Genomic DNA, 27,961 nt, shown 5'->3' on the forward strand with positions numbered 1-27,961 from the left:
GTAGAGCTTCTCAAGAAAGTCTTGGAGTCCTAGCTAGAAAGCTCTTTGGGGAGGGCTGGAGGTGTAGTTCAGTTGGGAAAGTGCTTGCCTGCCATGAGAAAGCCCAGGGTTCAGTTCCTGGCATCACACAGAAGCAGACGTGCTGGTGTGTGTGCTCGTAATTCTAGCAGTAGGCAGTGGGGTGGGAAGCAGATCAGCAGTATCAAAAGTTCAAGGTTGTCCTCACCTACACAGTGAGGTGGAGGACAGCCGGGGCTAGAGGCTCTACCACAAACTAGCAAACAAACGACTCCATGAGCTAGCTGTTGGAGTTAGTGGGTTTTGTATTGAAAATTTCTAATACCAATATAAAAATACCAGTGTAAGCACTGCACCTGCCAAAAAGGAACCTTTCGAATCCATGTGCTCCTTTCCGAGTGTCTTCCAGGCTTCAGCCAGGAAGTGTTACTAGCCATGCACTGGGTAGCAAGGAAAGTAATTGTACCCAAGGATAAATCAAATGAACAAGGCCTGCTGCCAAAATATAACACTGTGTGCTGAGTGTTGTTAAGGAGAACACTTAGGAAGGAGAGGTCTGAGGTCTCAGAACAAGCAATGTTGGCCCTGACCCAGCAGGAGTCAGAGGAGGTTGAGAAAGGGAGAGTGTGAGGGGATGAGCACTGAGCCTGACTTCAAGCTGTGGGAATAGTGAGACGCGGTTACGAGCAGAGCATGATTTAGAGAGTGTGTGTTTGCGGTAGGACTGAGGTGAGGTGCATACAGGACATTCTGAGGAGAAGACAAGGGGGATACAAGGCCAGGTACGCATTATTAGGTTAAATTGAGAGCAGAGCCAGAGATGGGGACCCCAGGTGTTCCATCCTCAAGGTGGATGGAACAAGGTGGAGGAATAGTCAGAGAGGAAGGTGGCCATGAGAACACTTAGGGGAGGGCAGTGAGTCAGAAGCTATTGGGGGAAGGAGATTTCAAGGTTTGTCAAGCTCTGAAGATAGGGTAAGAGAGATAATAATAAATGTCCTTGGGAGCTGGACAGGCCTGCTTCCCACAGTGCTGGAGTTGACAGCCAAAGGGGAGCTAGGCCAGTGAGTGTAGACTCATCCCTGAGGAGGAGATTTTAAGGCTGACTCCGGTGGGCAGGAAGCCGCATGGCACTCTCCAGATAGAACGAAAGGTTCACAGCTGATAGAGAAAGTGATCAGGCAGACAGGGAACATAACAAAACAACTCACACTGTCACTCCTCATGTGACCTCGTGCTTCTCAGAGTCAGCCGCATGTCAGTTTGGAATTTTCATCACCATCTCAGGATGTTTGACTCTCAAAAAGCATCTTCCCCGACCACATCCCAGCGTGTGGCTCTTGACACAGTGAAACACCTGATCAAAGTCAGGTGTGGTCAGAGGACTGGGCCATAAGGCCAAATGCAAGACGGTGTTTATATTCATCCTGCTGTGGGGACTCTTGTTCGGAATGGGATTGATGTTTCTCTCCCGCCTGTAAAATCTTTTAACATGTTTTCCGCTACTGTTTTTGTTTCCAGAATCCTTTGCTGTTTCAAATAGAGAACTGTGCGACGATGAGAAGGAGTTCGTCCATTTCCCAGTGTGTGAGGGGACCTCACAACCTGAACCTTCGTGTTCAGCCGTCAGAATAACCGCCAATAAAAACTACAGGAGCAAAACATCTCAGGAAGGTGCTTTAAAAAAGATGCATGAGGAAGAGCACCATCAACAAATGTCCATCTTACAGTTGCAGCTGATCCAAATGAATGAGGTGCACGTGGCCAAAATCCAGCAGATAGAACGAGAGTGTGAGATGGCAGAGGAGGAACACAGGATCAAAATGGAAGTCCTCAATAAAAAGAAGATGTATTGGGAAAGAAAACTACAGACTTTTACCAAGGAATGGCCTGTTTCCTCATTTAACCGGCCCTTTCCCAGCTCGCCCTAAGACTTGGGGGACGGCCCCCTTGTAATTAATCTCTGTTGGCAAGGCAGGTTTGGGATCTGACCTCTGTGGTCAGTAGCCTGTGACAGACCTGTGGCTAGGTGAATTAGAGTGGTAGTAGTCACGTATTTAAGAATACATTCAGGTAAACAGCTGCACCACGTGCACCCCTCAAGTGGCCAAGAAGCTGTTAACAGTCTTCTAAAAATCGCCACTATGCGTGCTATAATTCTGAATGTAACGTTTCTTAATTAGAATTCATAGAAGAACCATGTGTGAGTGTTGTATTTTTTTTTTTTTAACGAAACGCAAGTGTGATGATAAAGGAGTATGGCTGGTGATTTTTACTTTATTTTTTTAGTGTTTCTTTTTTTTTTTTTTCCAGCCGACAGCGGAGCTTTATAGCGGGTGTGAAGGCCACCCATTGTAGCGGCTGCGTGTGTGTGGCTGTTCTCCACCTGCTTAGTGTACTCTGAGTGCGGGAGTTTGAAAAGCCCAGCCTTTGGAAGGGTATTTCCCAGTGTGGCACACAACTGCTTTTTAAGGCTTTCCCCAAAGAGGCTTTCCAGGTAGCGTCTCCAACAATGGTGGTTTCAGTAGAAGTAGGGATGTGACAGCGTTGAGGGCTCAGTGTTCCTTTAGGTTCCTACATCCTGTTTGTTTTATTAAAAATGTCTTAAAATTTTATAGTCACACTGTGTATGTTTTTAAAGGTGCTGCCATCCCAGCCCAGATCCCTCCCAACCTTCTACTACTGAGTGAATGGTTGCCTGTGAGTTATCGCCCTGACTTGATTTAGTCTCTGACTGCTTAGGAAAGGCCCTGCCTTTGCCGTGCTCGTCAAGGTCTTAGCTGCTGGGAATGCTGTATTGCCAGCATTGCACTGCCCGTCAGGACTGGGAGTTACGTGGATGTGCTACCGGCATATTTGGAACTGTGGATGGATAACTGTGTGTTCTGATGGAGCTGTGACGCTTCTGCCATAGCCTAATGTAAAAAAACAAAAACAAAAACGTTTTTTTTTTAGAGTTGAGGACAATAATAGCTGGAAGCAGCAGAGTGACATTTCAGTGCCAAGGCAGATGAGCAACTTCTGAGAATGAGATCCTGTACGGGGGTGGGGGGTGGGGGCTGGCAGGGGAAGAGTAGCAGTCGGGGCCAGTGTTCTAAATGTGGCTGTGCTTGAAGGTGCTGTGTGACTCTGGCTAACTCCCTAAAACCTTGACCTGGTGCTTCCTGTCCACGGAATGAGGGAGCTGAGCTAGGCACTCTCTGGAGCCTGTTTCAGCTCCTTAGCTATGGCGTGGCCTGTGCTACCCGGCGTGCATACTGTTAACATCATGGCAGCCTGGAGGGCATGGCTCAACACAGAGTTGCCTCCAGAAGCGGCCAAGCTTTGGAATTTGGGTCCTGGGGTCTGTTGGATTTTGTACGGTTCACACAGACTCCCAATTTGTGCACTGCCTATAACACAAACAGATATCAATTTTGTACATTGAGTCTATTTTAAATATTTTAGAGGAATTAGTCCGTTATTTTAGATATATCCTGCAAGGATCTATCGAAGTAGGATCCTTTCATGAGGATTTCTGTTTTTAGTTTTTATCGGATGGATCCTTCAGAGAATGAGGGTTTTAAAGTTTCAAGTTCAGATGGTATATGGAAGAGAGAAATTGACTCCCCGTGTCCCCCTTCAGGATCCAGACAGGGATGGAGGGGTCTAAACACAAATGTAAGATGAAGAGGGTTGCCTTTGCTTCGCCTACTGATCTATCAAAACATCTTATTAATATGTACATCCCAGAGTGAGGCGTGAGATTCTGCCTTTTTTACAAGCTGCCAGGTCACGCCTGACCTGATGGTCTGCTCCACACATCTCAGAATAACAAGGAATTCAAGGGAGTTTTGCATCTTTGGTTGACAGCAATGTGATGGTTATGATTTTTTAAAAGAATTTATGACTTAAACTCACAAACAACAATACAGAATAACAGAAAAACCGCAGTGCATTTTAATTGAGCTATAAAAGCATTGAACTGATTCCTAACTGAACAAATACAGGCTAATTAAGCCAGAGCCTAAAGCCCCTTGCTGTACTGCTAATGGTATTTATGAGTTTACAATAGTAGCTTGCAATATTTGGCTATGCGTTAGAAATAATATTTTATAAATAATTAGTCCCACTGGGTCTCACTTCCAGAGGGTTCTGAGTCAGTTGACTTGGGGTGGGGCTTGCTGTTCAGTATGTTTGGAAGCATTATAGTTGATCATGATGCATAGTTGAGATTGAGAAACACTTTGTGCGGAGTTTATGAATGTATTTCAGTTGATTTAATTCCGCAAAGCCATGGGGAAGTAAGGACTTGATGCTCAGAGAAGAACCCACCTGGTACCAGGTGGGCAGCTAGTAAATAGCAAAGAAGAAGTTCGGGCTGGATCTCTTGGTTCTGAAACACACAGCCCCAGCTGTCTTTACCCTTCCTCTTGAATCGTATCAAGGATTTGTTTTATCCTGAGACTCAGATACTGTTGCTGAAGCAGCTTCGTTCACGAACAAACAAAGCACATCCCAGTTCATTTTGCTCTTGAGCCTTTTATTACCTGGGGTAGAAATGCAATAACCATTTCCTGACAGGAATTGCGGGGCAGATACATATAAAAAATATTAAGACATAGTTCAATATCACGGACATTGCCCAGGAGAGAGAGAGGGCTCGGACACAGCTAACTGTAGACTCAACCAGTGCACATCTTCAAATGCTCTTTTTAGTTGAGGGCAAAGAATTCAGAAAAGTGAAGAAAGGAGTCGTAGCGGTGTGGCGTTTGGGTTGAGTCTTCAGAGCTGACATTTTGGCAGGCAGGGATTTGCTCATCACCAGATGACGCACGAATGGGTGCGAGAAGAGTGAAGTGGAGAGGAGTTTTCAAAAGGTATCGGAACTGTGCACCAGGAGGGAAATTAGAAGACAGAACTGAGAGGAGAAGGAGACTGGAGTTGGGCCGACAGGTAGGAGGGCCTGGCTCGGGGGTGGGGGTGGGGATGTTGAGAAGGCAGGACTTAGAGGAGGTAGTGTCTTGACTAGGTGCACTCAGAGTCGGTGATTGTTTTTGTTGGAGTGGGATGGAAAATGTTCAAAGCTAAGACTCCTGAGAGAATATTACTGATGACTGAAATGAAGGGAAGATGCAGATATCCTCTAGGACATTTAACTGGTCCTGGAGGTGCGTAGGCACAAACACTGGCACTTGTTCCCAGTTCATGCTATTCCGTCTCTACAGAGACTTCCTCTTCTTCACCTGTCGTAATTCCTTCCACCTGTTCACTTAAACTAGGCCTCCTAGGTCCTCGGTCACCCAACTCATTTTGTACTGCCTCTGTCACCAACACTGCCGTTGTCACTAGAGGCACCACATTCAATATCTCTTACACTGGGTTGCACTACGATGACCACAGAAAGATTTTGTTTCATGTGATGGACTGTAGGTTTCTCTAGATAGTTGGCACCTACCAATCTGAAGGGTTTCTTGTTTGTTTGTTTTGTCCCATGTTGAATAATGAACCGCTGGCCTAGAGAAGTGTGGTGACTTCCATGTATGCATATCACAGCCTTTTTAAAAAGAATCAAGTATGGAATCCTACCCAGTAAGGATCCTACCCAATGGGCCCATGATTTAGGAATGTTTCAAGGGGGGGGGGTTGCCAGGACAGTCTTTCAATGCATTTTCTTTTTGTTTCGCCTCAGAAAAGATGAGGAGGAGGCAGACATGGCATGGTAGGACGGTACATTTGAGTTGTCAACAGTGTCTGCAGTGTCAGGTCAATTACATCAGCACTTGGTCTAGACCAGAGGAAAGGGATGATTGTGCCTCCCGGGAATGTCACAAGGACCTGATAATTATATTTGGCAAAGCTATGAGGAGTGGCTCTGTAATGTCATTGCTAAGAATTACCCTTTTAGTAGCATTTCTGGACGCCTGAGCTTTTCAGAGTGATGGCACTTCACTTCTGCTCTGCCCTTCCTTCCTGCTGGGCCTCTTCCCAGGCCCTTCTCCTCCTCCCTGTCCTGGCTTCGCTATCTGTATTCTCTCCAAGTACCATTTCCCCAGCCCCTTCTGCTGCTATAGCAGCTTCCATCTTCTGGTGTTAGAGGTGGAAGGGATGAGCTCTAGCTGGGGATGCTCAGGGGACAGCTCCCTCAGCACCAAGGCAGCCTCAGGCCAGATCACTTGACTTGCTTCCACGCTGCTGTTGCTACCTTTGTGTTCGTGGGACTCAGAAGTCATGGGAAAGGTGACCATGAACCTGTGACCGAAACAAAAAAAAATTTTTTTTCCAATTGTGCCATATTATTATGCTCTTCAACACAGTTTACTAATCTCTGCCTCAGTTTCTCCATCTGTGAAAGTGATGTAATACTTATCTACCTCCCTTGGATGTTGTGAAGATTAGTATGTGTTGGTAAAGCACTTTTGAAATAAAGAATGATTCAAGCATTTAACATTACTGTCGTCATGGATGCCCTACTGTAGAGAGGATAATCTGCCTGATAGTGGACCTAAGCAGTAGTGCTGGGATTACAAGTTTGTGCCACTGTGCCTGGCTTAGGCAGTACTAAGGATGGAACTCTCAAGCCTTCTTAACCTAATAGACAAGTACTCTACCAACCTATTTACATCCTCAGCCCCCTGGTTATTTTTTGTATGAAAACTTTCAAGCTTATATTTCTTTAAATAGGCCTTTGGTGCATTTATAGCATGATTCAATTTATAGAAATGTGATTTATGCATATATTTTTTTAAAGAACACAGCTGTTGACTCTCCATTACCCAGTACAATTACAGGTTTACAATCTGGTTATTACCTAACAGTGTAGTCTATTGTCATCAGATAGAAAATGTTTGTGTGGCACTGGAGCTCAAACCTGGAGTCTCACGTCTGCAGGTCAGGGCTCCACCACTCACTGACACCACAGGCCTAGATGAAATTGTAAATGCCACATTATCCAAGTGTCTAGGCTGTGAGTGAAGGTCCCTTCACTGTCAGCACCACTGTGAATGGACATGGTAATCCTGTTGCCTGGGATTCAGTCTTCTAGTTCTGCTCAAAGAATGTCTTAAACACAGCAGTTTGGGTGGCAAAACCAAGTGTATTTACCAAGGGAGTGGTAGGAGCTCTCTAGCCATAAGCCTGAGCCACATTTTTTAACTCTGGCTAACGTATTTTATTCAATTCTTATCTGAGTTTTCTCTTCCATAAGTTTGCTGGGGGTGAGGTGGGGTGGGGTTTCAAATATTGTTAATCTAAAGGCTGATTCTGTTTAATCAAAAGGCTCTATAAAGCCGGGTATGGTGGCTCACATCTTTGTAATCCTAACTTTGCGGAGGCAGAGACAGAGCCTGAGTTCAAGGCCATCTCTAACCACATAACAAGTCTGAGGCCATCTGGGGCTATTTAAGACCTCATCTCACCACCACCCACCCCACAAAAAAAACAAAAATAAAAACACCTAAACACCCAAACCAAAGTTCTTGTTGTAGTGGAAATAGAACGTGTGAGTTGGCAGCAGAAGATGAGGTTCTGGTACCTTTTCTGCCCCATTGTTTAGTTCAGGAACCGGCACCACAGAGAAGGGAAAGCAGGCTGCTGCTCTGCTGGCAAGGCCAAGAGGAACCTAGGTTTTCTGGGAGAGCACAGAGCTGGAACTCCGCCCTTAAGCTGTACTGCAGGCTCTGCATGTAGATTCTTATCCTCCAGTCTCCAAAGGGGTTCTTGTTTGTTGGTGTGCTTGAATGTGCTGGTAGCAGAAGTTCTGCAGAATTGGGGGGTGAATTACTCCAGGCACTCAGCCACTGGAACATTTGGAGGGGGGTATATCTGCTGTCCTGTGGTTTCCTGAATCTCAGCGAAAAGGGGGTGGAGCCATCCAGGCGATGTTATTCTCAGGGCAGAAGTACAAGAAGCCATGCATAACTGCAGAATAGTCCATATTCTGTTTGTTGCCTCTGCTGTCCTTGGCCTATGCCGTGGCCGAGCCCAAAGTCAAGAGACGGAAGTATGTTCCTCCCCAGAAGGTGAAGGGAGGAGGTGAATATTGTGAACAATAGTTCAATCTATCATAGCATTACAAAAGGGAGGGGACACCAGGGAGCTGAGATTATGTTATAAATCAAGGAGCAGAAAATCTAGTTGCAAACTGCGTTTCTCAACCCCCTCTACTGAAACACCTCTTTCTTCTGTTTTCCCTTTCTGTTTTTTTAGGGTGTGGGGACTGGAAATTGTAATAACAATAAATTGTATTTCATTGGATTGCTGGTTTAAGTGAATGATACAAATATCCTTTACCGACAATGGCATTATAGCCAGGAAGGTTCTTGAAGAGCAGAAACTATCACGAGGTAAAAGTGTTGTGGGCTCAGCGTTGTTGTCCAACATGGCTAGCCTAAAAAAAGATCAAAATTCAAACTGGAAGTATAGTCTGTATAGACTGATAGTCATGTTTGCAGCATCACAGAGTAAAATCCACAGTGGTTGGAGGCTAGAGAAATGGCTCAGTGGTTACAAATACCCGCTGCCTTCCCAAGAGACCCTATATCAGTTCTCAGTCACGTGGCTTGCCACCCCCTGTAACTCCACTCTCTTCTGGCTTTCTCAGGTACTTTCACTCACATTTACATACCACCCCCTCCTCAAGATAGACACATACACATAGACATAATTTTAAAAATAAATTACAAAAGAAATGGGAGTTGAGGTATTAAAAGTCATACATTGTCTCTATACTTAGAAAAGTGCTTGCCCCATAATAGACTGTAAACTTTAGTATATGCTTCTCAAGGCATATGGCTTCTATATGGAGACACAAAGATTTGAACTGGAGGATGTGGGCTCTAGACCTCATGTTTTTAAGAAGTCTAATATGCAGAATTCCTGTTTTGGGCCTCAGTTCAAATGTTTAGATTTGTAAAGAACATTTACCTCCTGGGTAGTAGGTAATTGCCTGTAAATTCCCACTCAGGATTGCTACAGTATTATATAAGATAGATGTATGGAAACATCCTTCAGAGTGTAAAATCAAAACCAAAAATAACCACTGCACCTAATTTTTGATCCGTTGCATCACAAGAGACATCAAGACCATCATCATCCATAATGACACCTCATTCAGTGCCACAGCCAGGGTCTGTGACATCACTCTTGCTGCCTCCAGCCTCTCTGCATCCCCCATCAGGTATGCTGTTGAAAGGTTACAAGTTCTGCAAGGTCAACTGAACACTAGGACATACTCCTGGAACCTGGACTCTGTAAAACAAGAGTATGTGAGAAGATGATGTCTGGAGCTCATCCCTGTGCTCTGATTAGCTCAATTCTGAGTTGAACTAATCTTTTCAATTTAGTGCATACAACCCACATTTTCAATTTAGTATCCTCCTTAAAAGATAATGTATACATAAATGGAATTCAAATACTGCACCCAAGTGAATCAGTCCCAAGATTGAAAGCACCATTTGTGAATGTTGCTGATATTAGGATAATGGTGGTTCTTAAATTGTTTATAACAGAGTCTTTTGGGGGATTTCCTAATGCTGGCCCTCAAGATCTGGCTACACCTATCCTTGTTTTGTAAACCTGCCTAAAACATACCTCATTGGTTGATTAAGCAGCCTATACCTGGGCAGGGCAGAATGGGATAGATGCGGCTCAGGTTCCTGGGCTTGGGTTCAAGAGAATCACGGAAGGAGATGGACAGGAAGAGAGGAAGAAGGAGGACACCACAATGGGTTAGTATAGAGAAGAAACCACATGGGCTGAAAGGACTCCAGGGTGTGAAAAGGCCCAGATGAAGACTATAAGCAAGTACCATGGAATTATGTATGGAAGGTAGAGCAGATGAGGATGATTAAGGCAGATGGCATTGGATGGAGGCTGGGAAATGGATGGTGAGGTTATTGAGGCAGTGTAAGTGAAATATCTGCCCGGCCCAAGGTAAATAAGGCAATTATAAAGCTAACAGGTGTCTGTGTCTTATTATTTGTGATAGCAGGTTAAATAATACCGCCATGATAATCTTTGGACTAATAATAAACATTATATAATCCAACACTCTTTTTATTTATAACAAAAACACTCTAAATATTCAATAAAGTAATTTATATATAATGGAAACAAATGAGTTGTTGCTTCCCAAAATGTTACTTTCTTGGTAAAATCTGAATGACCACTCTTCGTTTTAAAGACCTAATTCTATAAATTTTTAAAGTTCCTCTATTTACAAACTTTGTTCTCAGGCAGTGACAGGCCAAGAATATGTTGATTTTTGTATAGTTAAAAACCTCTTGAGGGCTAGGGAGATGATTCAGGGGGTAAGGTATTTTCTGCATTTCTATCTCTGGCACCCACGGAAAAAGCTGGGGGTGGCAGCACACACCTGCATCCCCACTTGTATCAGTTACTTTGCTGTTGCTATGATAAAACACCATGAACAAGGCAACATAAAAGAGTTTATTTGGGTTTATGATTCAGGAGGGGTAGAGTCCATGACGGCAGAGTGGAGGCAGCAGGCACGGTAGCTGGATCGGAAACTGAGGTCTCACGGTCTTGAACCACGAACAGGAAGCAGAGAGGACAAACTAGAGATGGCACATGTCTTTAAGCTCTCAAAGCCTGCCTCTAGTGACACACTTCCTTCAACGAAGCCACACCCCCTAAGTCTTCCCAAACAGCACCACTATCTAGTGACCAAGCATCCAAATGCCCAAGGCTGGGGGTATCATTTCTCATTCAAACTACCACATCAGTGCTAAGGGGTGGGTGGAGGCATCTTCCTTGGAGCTCATTGGCCAGCCAGTCTCGATGAATCAGTATACACACGTTTCAGTGAGTCTCTCTCTCTCACTCTATCTCTCTCACTCACTCTGTCTCTCTCTCTAACACACACACACACACACACACACACACACACACACACAAATAAAATTTTTGAAGTGTAGAATGCAATGGAGGAAGATACCCAAATATCAGCCTCCATATATGCTTGCTTGAACGGGTATGTGCACCTATTGGGCTAGTTAGTTTTTGTCAACAAATGCCTGGTCATCTGAGAAGAGGAACTCTCAGCTGAAAAAAAATACTTTCACCATATTGTCCTATGGGCAAGCCTGTGGACGTTTTCTTGATTAATGTAGATGGGCATCTGGTCTTGGGTTGTGAGCTAGCCAGGAGGAACAAGCCAGTAAGCACCATTCCTCCTTAGCCTTTGCTTCAGTTTCTGCATCCAGGTTCCTTCCTTGGGCTCCTGCACCAACTTTTGTTCATGATGAACCATGGCTGGGACATGTAAGTCAAAGAAACTCTTCTTCAAGTTGCTTTTTGTCATTGTTTTATCACAGCAATAGAAAGCAAACTAGGACATATGTATTTATACACACATGCATGTTCCACACACACAGACACACACATACACTACACATGTGCAAAACACAAGCATGCATGCCCACATACAGTTCTCATTAGTTGACTTTAGTAGATGATATTTACTATAAAATGAGGAAATAGTGTTAGCATTTATGGAACACCTTTTATGGGTCATGGCTTGTTCTATATTTCACTTAATGCCACAAATACTTTGCAGGTGTATATAACATCACCCATACTTTGTAGATAAGAAAATGAAGCTTGGAGAGAGAGAGTGATTTATCCAAAACCAAGTACCAAAAGCTCTGGTGATGGGTAGTGCTGATTAGTGGCGAATGAAGTGTAGTTCATGTCACTGAACTATAACCTTAAAATGGTTAAAGTGGCAGATGTCACACTTCAACACAATTAAAAAGAAAAAGGAAAAAAAATACATACCCAGTGAAGAGTTCACCTAGATGTACAGTTCAAGCCAGGATGCTGTGTGTGCTGTGTATATGGCGTGGGGAAAAAGTGCTACGACGACTTAGTTCAGTCTATTAACTTGCTTTTAAAAGATCTGCCATGACACAGGAGTCAGAAGCACAGAGGAGCAAAGAGTCAAGTGAGGTGAAAGGTGTCAGCAGCAGCAAAGGTGGCAAGCTAAGGACAGTGACCAAGTCAAAAGACTGGCCAATTAGCCTCGCCTTTAGGTCTGTGTTTTCCAGGCATTAACACGCATGAGAAACCCCTGGGCATCTTGTTAGAAAAGCACGTTTTGATTCAGTGAGTCAGATTTCTCATTTCTAATAAACCCCCAGGTGACAATACTGAACCATGGACCAGCTGTTAGGTCGCAAGGACTTAGGCAAGAGTAACTTCCTCCAAGCTACCTCTCCATGGGGGTGTCAGACCACTTGCAGTACGGTAGAATCTGAGGAAGCTTCAGTAAGCCAAGATGTGGGCTCCATCCCACATCCCAGCAGCTGAATCAGGATCTCTGAAGGCCACACTGGCATCAAGAGGTTTAACGAGCTTCCATGCTGTTGAAGTAACATTTGAGAACTGCCACAAACAGGCCATCACTGCATGCTGACTCCATCACTCCATTGCCCTGCACAATGCCAGTTTAGAAGGGCTTTTCTTAACCCTGTGCCCCGACAGATGCAAAAACAGACATGTCCAATCCTGTTGTGTTGGACCCCACAGTTTTCTCATTTCAAGAAACATCCTATTTATTTATTTGTTAGCGGCTCATTCACCCACTTTACCAACTCTTCACGTGTACTCCTACACAAAGTAGAAGACCTTTTATGTCTAAAGAGCTTTGCAGAGCAGTTTTCTTGCCATGATGCCTTTGGAGATTTCAATCTAATTTAACATGCTAAGCTGTGGGTTTTATGTTTATAAGCATAAAAACATCCATAGGAAGAGCCACAAGAAAATCATTGGTGGAATATTAAGAAATAGACTGCTCTGGGTTTTAACTGTTCTCCCCCGCCCCCCTTCCTGTTCTCTGTAGCTAGTGTTTGGACATTATGGCACTTTATCCATAAGTACTATAGCACATATGTACCCGGCATGTAATGTTATTCCACAAATACAATCCCATGATCACACCTTGAAAAATTAACAATAAACCAGTATGTGATCTACCTTCAAATTTCTCCAGCTATACTAATGTTTTCTACTGCTGCATATTTTCTCAGGTACATCTGGTCATTATTCCCCTCTGTTTTAAATAATCTGGAACAAACCTTTCTCTTCATTTTAGTGACGTGGTTTTCTTTCCCAGTCCAAGTTTTGTGAAGCACCCCACATGCTGGATCTATTTGATTACATCCTCATGATTAGATTTGGGTCAAAATTCTTCCAGAAGAGGACCACGTAGATGAATGTCATGTCCTTCTCACTGCATCATTGCAAAAGGTGCATATTGGCAGCTTGTCCCGCCATTAGTAATGCTGAATTTGATCGCCCTGTGAAGGTTGTATCTGCCAGACCATTTGTAGAATTACATGCTTATCTATTGGATGACAATTTAAGACTCTGAATATCCCGTCTCCACATAACCTTTTATCTAACGGTTTTAGCTTCTTGAAGGTTCCCTTTTTGAAATGATAATTTTATCAATTCTTTGAGAGTTTCACACAGTGTATTTTTATCATATTTGTCCCCTCTTCCCCAACTCCTCCCACATCTCCTCCTTCCCATCTCCCTACCATTCAATTATGAGTTTTCTTTTATCTTCCCATTGAGCCCTGGCTTAGGTGAACCATCTGCTCTTGGGAGTGGGGCCTGCCCTGGAGTGTGGAGTGTGGCCCCTTGTGTATGGGAGGCCAGGGAAGAAAACTGACCTTTGCTCTCCCAGAAGCTAGAGGGGCATGTGCCCACCTTCCCAGCTCCGTGCTGGCATTTTATCTGGTTTGAGCTTGTGCAAGTGTTGTGTATGCTGCCACAGTATATTTTATCCAAATCAGTTTTTTCACTCAGGATTTCAAAGTGACCGTTGAATCAGCACTGACCATTTTTCAGCATTCATGTAGAATGGAGCTGTGCTGGATTTGATAAAATCTAAATTAAGGGACCTAGTACCACTGACTACAGAAAACAAAATATCTACCTCTCTCCCTCTTTCTCTCCTGCTGTCAGCCATTCCCCTGTTTTTTAAAGAAAGAGACTCATGGCCTCAGACTCACTATGTAACTGAAAATGACCTCAAACTCCCAATTTTCTGCCTTTATCTTGAAAATGCTGGGATTACAGGCATGTGTTACCATCTCTGGCTTGCTTGGTGTTTCTTTGCTGGAACTGAGGAACACAGAGGTGGATTCCTTCTGCTCCACACTATGCTAACAAATGGCCACAGAGGGAGGAGGACTCCCAATTACCTTCTCCTAAGCGTCTTGCCCCAGACTCTTCTCTGGACATTACTGATTGTAGCTGCTAGGGAAAATTATATACTTTCTCATCGGTTGTCCTCAAAGCATGGCATAGCTTTTACACTCATCAAGTCTGGCTCAGGATGTCTGTGTTGCAGAGATTGGGGCAGCAATCTGGTTGGAAAGGAGGTGCCAGGATATTTGTCTTGAAGAGGTATCACTTATATAAAATGCATATTATGGATGTTTTAGAAAGTAACATCTTACGTAAGATGGAGAAATTCAATTGCTCGCACTAAAGGTGCTGATGAGGACTGAGGTAGAGAGGCTGAGAGTGGATGGAGATTACAGTGGGCTTAAAACTTCGTTTCCACTCCTCCCACTCACAGTCTTTATCCCTGTGCCCCTTTTTCTTCAGAACACACAGAAGCCATGATTCAGAAATGTCCCTGGCATCTAAACACCCTATCTATAAGACAGACTGTATAAGCCCCCGTTCTATCCTTCCTACTTGTTATAAAGAAGGAAGTGTCCATATGTACTTTGAATTCCAGTTTTCTTCTCAAGAATCTTACACAACTGATCATCCCTTTTCATTTACTGTATGTCTGACCCTCTCCTCTCAGTGAATCCCTATCATAATCAATTGAATATTTTACAGTTCTTCCTCTGCTCACAGTCAACTCTTGTTTGCTTTTTTCCCTTCTTAGTCAAACTGTCTAAAAGTTCTGTCTTCATTTTCTACTGCTTATTCATGTTACATGGAACTCCAATCTAGATTCTGCCCATGCCCCTTTACCAAGTAGCCTTGATGTGATCCCTTGTGACTGTTTCAGTTGGAAACCATTCAGTATTCATATTTGCTTGACCTCTCAGCAGCATTTGACCAGTTGGCTACAGCCTACTTCTTGACACACATTTGTTCCTTGGTCACCATGACACTGTCCTTTTCTGACTCTTCAAATTTTCCAGCAGTGTCTATTCAGTCCCCTCCACTTGAGTTTCTCAGTAGCAGTACAGACCCTTTTATTTGATAGTAAGTCATTATATCCATTTTCATAACTCATTTATACATGCCCAGTGCAAATCTCTCTTGCCCGAAGACCTATAAATCTAATGGCTACTTGAATTTTGCAACATTGACCCCTCCTCAGTGTATGCCTAGAACTAAACCCACCACCCCCTCTCTAAACCTGCTCTTCCTCCAGGGCTGGCTGTTTTATAAATACCACCGAATCACCACTTGACACTTCCTCCTCTCCCTCTCCTCCTACATCTAGTCTGTCACCAAATTCTATTGCTTTTCTCTGCCATATCCGTTTAGTTTATTTATCCATCCTATCTTTCCTACACTGCAGTAGCCATCTGCCCCCCACTCCTCCCCCTCTCGTGTGTGTGTGTGTGTGTGTGTGTGTGTGTGTGTGTGTATGTGTTAAGGCTTCACTATGTAATCCAAGCAACCCCATTCTCTCTATAGCCTGGTATAGCCTCAGTGATCATCTTGTCTTATTCTCACATATACATGGAATTATAGGCATAAGCCACCAGTCCCAGATGCCTGGTCAGAATCTTAAAATCAAGCCTAAATGTGTCTTCTTACCTAGAGGGCCTTTGGGGTCTACCACTTGCTTTTTAGAGTCCCCAGCTTCATTCTGTGCTATTCACTCTAGATTTTGGGTTACAGCTGCCCTTTGTTCCTTTCAAATGATCAGATAAAGTCATGTGCATTTACTGTGTGTGCTACGATGTTGTGAAGTATTCATGTGTTGTGAAATGGACAAATCTAGCTTATTCATACACATACTAGCATAAGATTGCCATTTTGGGGACAAGAACATTTAGCATCACTTTCTTTGCATTTCTGTCAAGAATACAGTGATACACATTAGGCACTGATCAGTGTTCAGTCTCCAGAATCTCTCCCCCTGCCACCACACAAACACACACACACACACAGTGCAGGTGGGATCATTAACTATAGCAACCACAGTGTCTGACAGACCTCATGAGTTTATTCTTCCTATCTAACTAGAACTGTATCTCCTTTAACCAACATGTCCCACTCCTGAGTTAACCCACTCTCTGTAAAGACCGTTCTACTTGCTACTTCTACGAGCTCAATATTTTTTTGACTTCACATATGCAGGAGACAGTACATTTGTTTTGTTCTGTCTCTTGAATTTGTCATAGTCTAGAATCTCTTGGATTTCTTCATAGAATAATCTCTCTTTTCTGCCTTCCTCTAACTCTGCATTAGTCTTCCAGTCTCAGTTTAAATGCCACTCTGGGGAAGGTTTCTGTCACACCTCCAACTCCTGGTACCCAAGGGGTCTGATGGTTTGTCAGTCCTTTGTGCCTGTGACTGCTTAAAGCTTGACTCCTCTGTTAGGCTACAGGACAGGGTCTGCGCCTGTCTGTCTACTAGGCTGTAGGACAGGGCCTGCATCTATCTTGTCCACCTCTGCGTCTTCCCTGTCTCATGTGACCGTCTGACACATAATAGGCCAACTCAAATGATGAATGCAGCTACTGTCACCCTGCTCCGTGCCCTGATCCTGCTCTCATCATAGTTGAAGTCACCACTGCTAAAAGTTGCTCTATATCCTATCACTGTTTTTCTGTGCTGAGAGGACTTGTCCAGAACGCGCCGTTTCACCTTTGCATTTTTCTTAATTGGGAATCCAGACTGTTGAGTCCAATTGTGTTGACCTTCCTGCCAACTCTCTAGGCTATTAGATTTTAGGCAGTAATTTTCAACTGGGAGCTAAGAAGAAATTTAAATCTGATTTAATTCACATTCATGTGCAATACAAGATGAGGTTTATATGTTTATGTATGCATAAGTGAACATGTACGCGTGTGAGCATGGGGCTCAGCTGTAACACTCAAGTATTCATGCATGCATACATGTATACTTTTCTCAGAGGCAATCCAGTATATACTTATTACTTACATATGTACATACAGAGTGAAATGGCATATGTTTGGCACTTATGCATATGCACAGAAGCAAGCTGACATACTACTCCTTACATATGTATGCACACAGGCAAATGACATATGCTCAATACATATGTGTACATACAGAGGCAAGCTGACATACTTAAACACATTCACTGGCAAAACAGGGTTATTTCGTGGCATTTGATCCACACAAATTCCTAGCTTCTTGTGGTTCCTTTCAGGATTCTGAGTTTAATGGATGCTGTTCTCATTTGTTCCTAGGCTTTGGATAGGAAATAAACTTTGTCTCTCTGTCTGTCTGTCTCTCCTTCTGTCCCTACCTATTTCCCTCTCTCCTGCCCTCTGTGTACGCCTCTCTCCTTCTGTCTCTCAATAGTCTTTCTATGTATCAGAAGTCAGGCTGACCTTGAATTCACTGTGTGTCCCTGGCTGCCTTGGAACTCTCTCTATGCTCCAGCTTTTGCCTCTCAGGCACTGGGATTAGTAGTGTGTACCATACCGCTCAGCTCTCGTCTTTCTCTCTGACCCACCTGGTGATTTGTCGCAGGTTTATTTCCTAACAGCTTGGCTGGCTGTCTCTGCCAGTCACCAGACGACTGCCCTCTTACATGCTTCTCTAGTGGGGGACCAGCCCAGATGAGCTCTTTTGACTGTTAACTCTTTGGGGTTTGATTCAGAGTATAGACTATGGAGTAAGACAGACCAAGCTCTCACCCTGTTTCGTATTGTGTGAATTCTTTTTCCCTTCCAAATCCATTTTCTCATATTTAGAATAAGGATGATACCAGTGCCTTGCTTGGGCTTTGTGTAGTACTACATAAGATAATATACACAGAGCTCTTAGCCTACGACATAACCACAGCTTAGTTGCTAATATATATCATGTGGCTATGATACCATTTCTACTTCTAGACAATTAATTGCTGAGTATGTGGGATGCACAAAGCAAGGCTCTAAGCACTTTGCACACATGACTTTATCCTTAGCACAGCTCTGTGAAGTAGACAGGAATGGAACTGTGCATATTATTGAATTGACACAGAACAGCTAAATAACCTGCTGTCACAGAACAAGGGGTCATAGAACTAGCAGAGCTAAAAACAAACCTAGATGGCTCGCATCCAGTGTGTTCCCTTTAATTACCACACGGAACTCCTACTTCCACTTAGGTATGGTTGTCTTTTCAAGAGAAGCCATTTTGGGGGGCGGGGAGGGGGACAGTTTTTCATAAGCTAAACTCATTGGAGAAATGTGTGAATTGCAGCTGACATCATCTGTTTGCTGAAAGATATAGAAATAAAAACAAACAAACAAACCTCAATTCTGTATTTAGAAAGGTGCTGAACAATTGGATGACAGCAAGTCCTGTAGGAAAAGCTAGGGATGTCTCCTCCCTCTCTACCCACTCATGGGACTGTTTGGGTGAGAAGGTTGTCAGACTGACAGCCTTACAGTAGGGAGGCTGATCTTCAGGCAGGACTAGACTAGGTCTTTGGATTCCTATAATATCTTCTCTTCAGATGTCTGCAAATGCCTCCTTGGCTCCTGTCCTCCATCTACAGGAATGAGGATCATTAGCAAAATATGGCTAACAATAATAGCACATTTCACTGGTGTCTATACAGAGTATTGAAAAGATTCGCCAAATCATGCAATAGAAGAATCCTAACAAAATCTTCGGACATACTTGTAGCATGCCAAGGATGGCTTGTGCATACCCTTTGGTGGCATAGTTTAAAATTCTAAAAATAGGTTGATGCTGGGGCTTCTTGAGCATGCTAGGAATTGCTTTGTCTGCAGTCTTATTAAAAAAATAATGTATATTAATTGCACATATCAATGGAGTGCCACTATTTCTACACATGCATTTAGAATGCATTAGTCATAACCAACCACCCTCTTTGACCCTCCTTGACCCTTGCTCTCTTCTCAACCTCTAGTTATCACTATTCAACTTAAAGGTTCATGTGTTTAAGCATCCATCCAAATATGGGAGAGCACATGAGACATTTTTTTCTCTGTTTCACTTATTTCACTCTGCATGTTGTTCTCTAGTTTCAAATATTTGTTGCAAGTGAAAAGGTTGCATTTGTCTTTAAGGCTAAATAACACTTCATTGAATATATATGTATTCTTTTTTATTTGTTTTTTTTTTGGGGGGGGTTAGGTAGGGTTTCTCTGTGCATCTGTGTCTGTCCTGAACTCACTTTGTAGAACAGGCTGGCTTCTAACTGCCTGCCTCTGCCTCCCTGAGTGCTGGGATTTTAGGTATGTACCACAGCGCCCAGCTCATATGTGTTTTCTTTATCATTTATCTGAATGGCACCTAGGTTGATCATGTCTCTTAGCTATTGCTAGGAGTCTGGTTGCCATCTTGATAGTGCTATATTTACTCCATCTTGTATCAGGCAATGATGCTCTCTCTAGTCCGTCAGATTTGTGGTGTGGTGAGGCTTTAGGGCTGGAGATGATTCTAACTCATTGTTTGTTGCAGCCTCAGGTATTTGACCTCATTAGGACTTTGCTTCCTCATCGATGAGAGTAACACAAACAAGGTGGTGAAAGGTTAGTGACAACAAATGCACAGTGCCTCGGATGTAGCGTGTCTCCCGTGAACTGCAGTTACCACCATTTCTCCACCCAACAATTTCCTCCTCTATTTTTGTTATAATCTGGTTTTCCTCACCCATCCATAAGGGCCACGAGCAGCACTGACCTTGTCTTTTTTCACTGCAGTTTCCCTGAGCAGTGCCTAAAGCAGAGTAGATTCTCAGGAAGTACCTTTTGAATCTTGCTCTCTCAGGCCTTTTCAACCGTGGCTGACGTTCAGCTCTCTTACAGGCTCTCTGCTTGCCTGGAACCATGCTCTTTAGCCTGCTCCTCCACTCTCCTTGTGACCCCTTGTCTGCCCCCTCCTCAGAGCATTTGTTAGCAATGTTGCAATTTTATTTTCATGTTAACTGTGTTATCAATATTTGATTCTAAACTTCCTAAGGACAGGGACACTGGATTAGCAGAGACTGAGAGGCTTTCAGTCCCGATTTGCTAAATGAATATTTTTTCACTTTCCGCTTCTTAGAAAGACTTCTGCCTACCCTTTCTCTAGGAAGTGGGGTCTAGACTCTCAAATTGGATTAGATGCCAATCTCAGGCTGTTCCGGTGCTCCACCATAAATCACCCCTCTCCCTGTTTCTGGCTCAAGCATTGTGACTGTCTCCTTCCAGGGCCAATTAGTCAGCCCCAAGGTGTCTCATTACGTTTATCAGGACTTCATTATACAGCTAGCCCAGCCAGCAGGAGGTCCAGCAAAGCTGGGATCTTGGCAGGGCTGGGAGTTTGGAATAGGATTTGCTATTTTCTTCACTCCCCACCCTAACCACGTTTATATTTAGCATTTATCACATTGGGTTGTAACTGTTAATTTTCAGATGTCTCCCTGCCCCCACACAGCAAGGGCAGGGTTATCTCCTGCCCTCAGAGGCTGCTGTGGTGCCTAGCATGCAAAGAGTGCTCACAAAGGTTTCCTAAAGAAATAGCTGTTCTCCGTGAGTCAAATGAGTCAAGCTTCAGGACTGAAGACAAAAACCAATGCATGGGGAAGGCAGTGCCTTCTTAAACAATAAAAACAAAACCCTGACTCCCCACCCCCCATCTTTTGTTTAAGTTAGTTTGGGTTTTCTATTACTTGGAGCTGAAAACATTCTTTCAAAGCATAACAAAAGGTATTCAAGCACAGGAACCCTGACAGGTTTTTGTTCAAAAATATCCATTCCACACGTCTGGGCTCACTTCCGTACTTCTTTCCTTTTGTGTGTTTGTGTGTATATGCCAGAGGCTGACTTCTAGTATCTCCCCCGCTGGTAACTACATCATCATTATTACTATTATTATTCTTATTATATTTTGTTTTTTTCGAGACAGAGTTTCTCTGTATAGCCTTGGCTGTCCTGGTTAGAGGCACCCATCACTACTCCTGGCTTTTACCCGGTGCTGGAAATCTGAATGCAGGTCCTCATCATGCTTGAGCATCAACAACTCTTCTTCACTGAGCCCCCCCCCCCCCCCCCGTCCCAGCCTTCCGCCTTAGTTGATATGGGGTCTTTTCTTGAACTTAGCCTCTAGGCTGGACTAGCTAGCTAGCGAGGCCAGCAGATTCTCCTGCTTCTACGCATCGTCAGCTCTGGGGGTACCAGGTCTCACTGCACTTTTGTGTTTGTGTGTGTGTGTGTGTGTGTGTGTGTGTGTGTGAGAGAGAGAGAGAGAGAGAGAGAGAGAGAGAGACTGAGTCACCTAGCCCAGACTTCCCTACTCCTTGATTTGGGGCTTTCATTTGGGGGAACTGGCCTTAGCCAGTTATCAGAGGGGAACAGGCAGCAAAAGGGAAAACTGCTTACACAACCTTCAACACTGACAAATCCTTCTGGAATGTTCTAGTCCATTAACCAGGGTCCCAGAATCCATTCTGGTGGGGTGACCCAGAGCTTAGCCTGCGGGAGCACCAAGGCCTGCTGGCCCTGATGGATCCGCAGCTGGAGCAGAGCCATGCACCTAGGGCTGCTCTGGACCAGACGAATCATAGCACAAACCCCTGTAAGACCCATGAGAAGAGATTCTCGCCTCTCTATGCTGGCATTTTATGGTTGTTTGTTAAGGAATAATAGCTGATTGATCAAGGTTAGGTCAGGGGTTCCTAACCTTGGCAGTGCGTCTGAGTTATTTAGAGAACTTTAAAAGAAATAGATACTAAAACTTTCTCCAGACTGTCTGGAGTGGTACTCAGAAATCTACATTCCTTTTAAACTCTCTGGGTGGATTTCACACAGGAGTCTCACATCCTTTTGTTATCTGTTATCTGGGAATCACAAATACTAACATGTATGATGGGGTTTCTATGTAACCTTAAAAATCTTTTCCTTCTTTGACCACACAATAAGAAGAGAAATCCTTTCTGATACTGTATGATTAAAGCCAGAGAATTCCTTTCTCCCTGGAGTAGAGTCCTCTCTCAGACTTTTTCAGTGTAAGTACTTTGGAGAAATCCATGTATTAATTTTTTTTTCCTTACCTAATCTGGAGAAAGATCCAGATGGTAATTGTGATTTATGACCCAGGGTTATTTGCTTTCAATTTAAACTAAGGCTGTGTTCTCGTAGTGTTTTTGCCTGGGCTATGATGGGCAGGCAAATGGAAATTTAAGGCAGAATACTGGGGCTGGGAGCATGAAAGACACTGTTCATGGAAGAAGCATCCATGATGTCAAGCTTAGCAGAGAGGCTGCTGGGAGGCTGGCCTGGAAGGAGGTCTCTGCTGAGGCTGCACAAGAAGGGTTGGGATCATTCCTGATTCAGGGCACCAGGCTTTGCCACCCTTACAGAGGCTGGAGGCAAACACTAGAGGTGCTAGATGCACATTTATTTACATGAAAAGCAGGACAGAAGCCAGGTGTGGTGGTGCACACCTTTAATCCTAGCATTGGGGGAGGCAGAGGCAGGTGGATCTCTGTGATCTTGAGGCTAACCTGGTCTACAAAGGGAGTCCAGGATAGCCAAGGTTACAGAGAGAAATCCTGTCTCAAAAAAAAAAAAAAAAAAAAGCATGAAAGAACTTTGCACTTAAAAGCAAATAGTTTAAAACTTACGACAACAATTTTTTTTTCATTGAAAAAAATTCAACATAAAAATATGACAGGCAAGTACCTATTGCCCACAATCCTCTTTTCCAGAGTCAGTGGTGATGTAATACAGTACTGTAACAGTCTTTACCTTCTCTGGGTTGGTACGTACACATATTTTTAAAAAGCAAGATTTTCTTTTTCTTTAAAGAGATTATTTATTTTTTAATGTTTGCCCGCATGCGTTAATGTGCTTCAGACCCCTGGAACTGGAGTCGTAGGTTGTTGGGAGTCACCTGATGTGGCGGCTGGGAACCAAACCGAGGTCCTCCGCGAGCACAGGATACACTCAACTCTAAAGCATCTCTCCAGTCCCCAGGATTTTCTTATGCACGCTCATTAGTATTCCTGTTTCTATACTATTAAACATCAACCTAATCATTCTCAAAAGCTGTACGCAGAGACCTACAAGGACAATCAAACTTCAGGACCCACTGATGACTACTGGGGCTATGTTTTACTATGATGCTTAGGCTGTAACGAACACCATTTGTTCATTGTTGTGTCCTGTTGGACCATCTTTAAAGCGTAAATTCCAACATCGATATGGTCAGGAAAACAAATTTAAAGTCTTCCCTCCCCCCATACTTGGGTTGCCTCTCCCTCCTAAATGTATACATAAATAGTGCTAAGTTTGTCATTTACTCTTGTTAATGATCATCCAAAGGGGATTTTTTTGGGTGTGGCTTAAATCTTAAATTTTTTTTTTGTAATGTATATGGGTGCTTTGCTTGCATGCATGTTTGTACCACGTGCCTCCACTGCCCTCTGAGGCCAGAGAAGGATCTCGGTTCCCTTGGGACTGTCATTACAGACTGCTGTGAGCTGCTGTGTGGGTTCTGGGGATCCAATCTGGGGCCTCTGCAAGAGCAGCCAGTGCTCTCAGCTGAGGAGCTCAGTCCAGGCTGTAAACCTTCCGCATGTATCCGTTGCCTGCAATTTCCCTGTTCGTCAGCTTCCTCTTTACTTTTATGTTCAGTATTTGTCTTATATTTAAATTGTAGCTTTCTTAGAGTGGCTTTTTGCATGCTTCTTAATTTTACAATTAAGATTCTAAAATTCCTTCTGAAGTAGGCAACACGAAAGACTGAAAAAAGCAGAAAATTTCCAAGAATTCGGTCTGTGATCTTAAAGCCTGGGTAAAGTTATTACCCAGCAAGGCGAGGACTTCCAGAGCACCGTAATGGGCGCCAGACTCTTGGTCTCAACTTCCTCATTTGGGGAAGAAGATCAGAGTGCAAACTCCTTTGTAGGGCTGTGAAATAGAACTGGGGAGAATACAGGCTAAGAGCTTCCTCTAGGCTTTGGATATATCAAATCCGCTCTAAATCTTTGCTATTATGCGCGGAAAGGGTAACACACTTTAAAGATTCAGCCGTGGGATGTAGTTATCCAGGAACCCGGAGGGGGAGAGTCTTGGGGATTAAGCCATTCCCCCTGAGAAGTGCACAGCTGGAGTGAGAACTCGGGTACCAATCCCGATCCTGCCCATTTCTTGGGGTGTGACTGACCTTGGACAAGTCACCTCTGCCTCTACCTCCACCTGAAAAGCACACGAAAGACCACCTGAGCTCGCACACGCTTAGAAGGCACGTAGGAAAGGCTCACAAAGGGTTCCTAAGACACCGGTCCCGGGGCGCTCTGGAGCATCCTCGGCGCCGTCCCGCCCGCCAGAGGGATCGGCGACCCCGGCCCGCGCCCCCGCCCGCCTCGGGAACAATGGCTCCCCGGGAGGGGCGGAGCTCGGTGCCGGGGGTGTGCGCGGGGCGGGGTCGCCGCTCCCTCCCCGCCCGCGGCTCCGTCACGCGCCCCTCACCGGGCGGGCCGGGGTCTTTGTGACGCGGCGGCGACGGCCGCGCGGACACAAAGGGAAGGCGAGCCTGCGAGCGAGAGGCTGCGCCGGTCCCCGCCCCGCGCCCCCCGCGCGCGCCCCAGCTCCGTGTCCCCCACGCGGCGCGCTCCCTGCCCTCGCGCGCCCGCGCCCCTCGCCCGCGCCGGGGTCCCCCAGCGAGGCTGTCCGGAGCGCGGAGGGCCGGGGCCTGGCGGGGATGCTGCGGGGCTGCCCCGGGCGGCGGCGCGGCTGCTAGGAGGCGGCGCGGGGCCGGTGCGCCCGGCCTGCCGCTCCCTGCGCTCCCCGCCGTGCGGCCGCGACAGCATGGGCGCCCAGGCGCCGCTCCGGCTGCCGGCCGCGCCCCCGCTCGCCGTCTGCGGCTTCACGTCGGTGCTTCTGCTCTTCGCCTTCTGCCTGCCCGAAAGCCGCGCGTCTAACCAGCTGGCGGCCGGCGGCGGGGACTGTCCCGGAGGCAGGGGCAAGAGCATCAACTGCTCAGGTAGGAGCGGCCGGCGCCCGCCTCCGGGGCTCCTCCCTTCCGCCGCGCTGGGCCGCGGGAGGACCCGGTGTGGACCCGGGGAGTCCCGGGAGCTGGGCGGAGGGCAGGGCACGAGTTGGCGGCGAGGGCTTGGGGACCCGAGCCGAGGATGGGGAGTGGCCGTGCGGGAGCCCCTGGGTGCCGGGTGGCCCGGGCGAGGGCTGCCCTGCGGCGTGGTGAGCAGGTGAGGTTCCGCGAGACGAAGCAGTGCTCGTGGAAGCGCGTGGTAAATGTTGTGAAGCCTCAAGGGAGGGAGGACGGCCAGGCTTCAAGGTGTGTGTGTGTGTGTGTGTGTGTGTGTGTGTGTGTGTGTGTGTGTGGTGGGAATCTGGGGGGCCGAGGATAAGGGGACTGACCAGGGGGCGGCGGGGATGGGGAAGTGTTCTTCTTTAGAGTAGCCTGGTCTCAGAGAGGTCATGTTGGTAAAAGGAAGGAGTGGTTATGTTGTCCTTTGGGTTCAGGGCTTCTAGTGTTCACAGGTCTGCGAGTCTGGGAACTAGCGAGTCCCAGGAGGGCCCAGGAAGTGTTTTATATGTTGTGTGTCGACAAAGCCTGGGGCTCAGGTAACCCCTCATATGTGTACATGGGGGAAGAGAACCCAGTTTCACAGAGGGAGGGAGCTAGGGAGTCATCTTGTGTGGGATTTGGGTATGAAAGGTAATTAGGTCTCAGAGAGTGCCCTGTGTAGCTAGTGTAACCCCGGGTTAATTAAAGTGGCATAGAAAGAGGGGGAATGGGGCTGTGTGTTTTGCCTGGAGGTCCTGGAGATTGGCAGCCAGGGGAGCCAGGGAGTGAGTGACCTCTCCCCTCTCTCCAAGGCCGCCTGCCCTCCCACAGCTGTTGGAAACAAAGAGCTTGCTGGGGTTTTTATGGATGACAGGGGAGGAGGGGACCAGGCTGTAAAGTTCCCCAGTCCTTTCTGAAGGAGTCCCAGAGGAGCCCAGGGACTCAGGCCCTGGGGCGAGGAGAGGCTTCCAGGTTCCATGTGGGGGGAGGGTAGGTCCTACTTCAGCTGGCTCAGCAGACCGGTCATAAGCCAGCTCTTGCTCACTTGGGCTTTTATCACTTCTCAGTCCAGCACTTGTTCTTTTAACTAGGGTTGAAGCAGAGGGGGACTGCGGGGGTGGGGGGTGTTGAGAGCTGTTAACAATGGTGTGTCCATTAAAAGCGTTTCCATCCCTACAATCTCTTCCATTTTTCTAATAGTAATCTGGGATGAGATAATGCTTTAGTAAGCAATCGGTCTTTATTTAAGAGTATAAGCTGTTTGTATACCAGAGTGGCTTTTTTTGGGGGGGTTAAGAAACAATGGTTATCATTTGTAGGTGACCACACCATGTCAAAATATTTTACTGGGTGAAGTGTTATGGCTATTTGTGTGTGTGCACGTGTGTGGGGGTAGCTAACCTCATTTGTCCTTAGCAAAGCATAGTATTTGTTGATGGCTGTCATCGTATACTTTTTCTGATTCTTTAGTTCATAGGACAAGTGTTCAGAAAGGACACAGAGGTCTGGGCACTCACACGGGGTGGGAAGAAGGGGTTTCATCTGGAGGCCATAGCCATTGCTGCATAGCTGTGGTTTGGGGCAAGTTAGTTGATTTTTCTTAGTTTCCTCAAGTCAAACAAACCTGGATTTAGCCTTCCTTTGGAATGTTTGGGAATATTTGGCAATATTTGTCACTGAAAATGAATGCAAATAAGTTAGGCTTTAAATGTTTCTAAGGGCTAAGGTATACTTTAATATTTTATTTTTATTTTATGTATTTTGCCTGGGAGTATGTCCATCACATTTGTGCAGTGCCTGCAGAGGCCAGAAGAGGGCGGGAGAGGACGATTCCCCTGGAACTGAGCTGTCCATCCTGTGGGAACTGAACTCAGGCCCTGAGTGCTCCTAATGGCTGAGCCATCTCTCAGGGCATATTGGTAGATTTTTGTTACAGCTCTATGGGATGAAGAAAAGATTCACAAGAAAAATGCACATTTTAGTTGACAAGTTTGAGAACTGTAGTAATCCAGTACAGGCGCGTAATACATCCGTGTTAATACAACTTGAGAGTGTAAGATTGCAAGTCCCTTGTGAAGTTAACACAAGGCTATATTTGAGCTGTAAAGTCTAAGTACTGCCCTTGACTCCCCTTTGTCATCTTTTGCTCTGTTATTTTAGACTTCTGTGATCTTTACTGGAGTCTGATTCTGGCAGGCTGGGTGTGTGTGCTGGCTTACTCAGAGCTTTGTGGCATTTGTAAATATGGAGATGAGCTAAGGCCTTTATCACTAGAAGTTAGGTAGATTGTGGTCAGTCCTGCAGTGTTTCAGTTTGTTTATGTGGTAGTTAACCTGACATGTAAGCTGTGCATCCTCTTAATTGAGTTTAATAGATTTTCAAGCCTTTTCCCATCCTCTTCACCAGACTATCCTTAAAAGATATGGTCAGAGCATCTCACTAGGCTGCATCACTCTCTTTTCCCATTCTAGTGGAACAGCACATGCCCTATGGAGCATGCCTTCATAAGAGATTAAAAGGAATTTAATCTCTCTCTCTCTGGCTCTCTGCCCTCCTCCCGACACCTATTCCAGAAAATTTCAGCACCTAGGTCACAAGTTTACCTATAGATTATTTTCTGGGTCTTCATGCCTCTTTCCTTCCTTCCTTCCTTCCTTCCTTCCTTCCTTCCTTCCTTCCTTCCTCCTCCTCCTTCTTTCTCTGTCTCTCTGTCTCTCTCTGTCTCTCTCTC

General features: G+C 45.3%; 1 protein-coding gene across 4 annotated transcripts in view; it reads left to right on the top strand.

The window, feature by feature from the left end:
- The window catches only part of LOC110558928 (myb/SANT-like DNA-binding domain-containing protein 3), a 129,255-nt gene that overhangs the window by 20,852 nt on the left and 80,442 nt on the right, over positions 1-27,961 (top strand). For 2 of the 4 annotated variants that reach the window (XM_021654113.2, XM_021654112.2), the window contains exon 3: positions 1,540-2,635. In XM_021654113.2, the coding sequence (XP_021509788.1) occupies positions 1,540-1,949 (410 nt within the window). In that variant the 3' untranslated portion in view covers positions 1,950-2,635. Of the gene's footprint in view, positions 1-1,539; positions 25,186-27,961 lie in introns of those variants that run through there. The other 2 variants (XM_021654111.2, XM_021654110.2) reach the window with 2 other exon arrangements.

Source organism: Meriones unguiculatus, chromosome 3 (genome assembly GCF_030254825.1).
Source record: "Meriones unguiculatus strain TT.TT164.6M chromosome 3, Bangor_MerUng_6.1, whole genome shotgun sequence".
NCBI lineage: Eukaryota > Metazoa > Chordata > Mammalia > Rodentia > Muridae > Meriones > Meriones unguiculatus.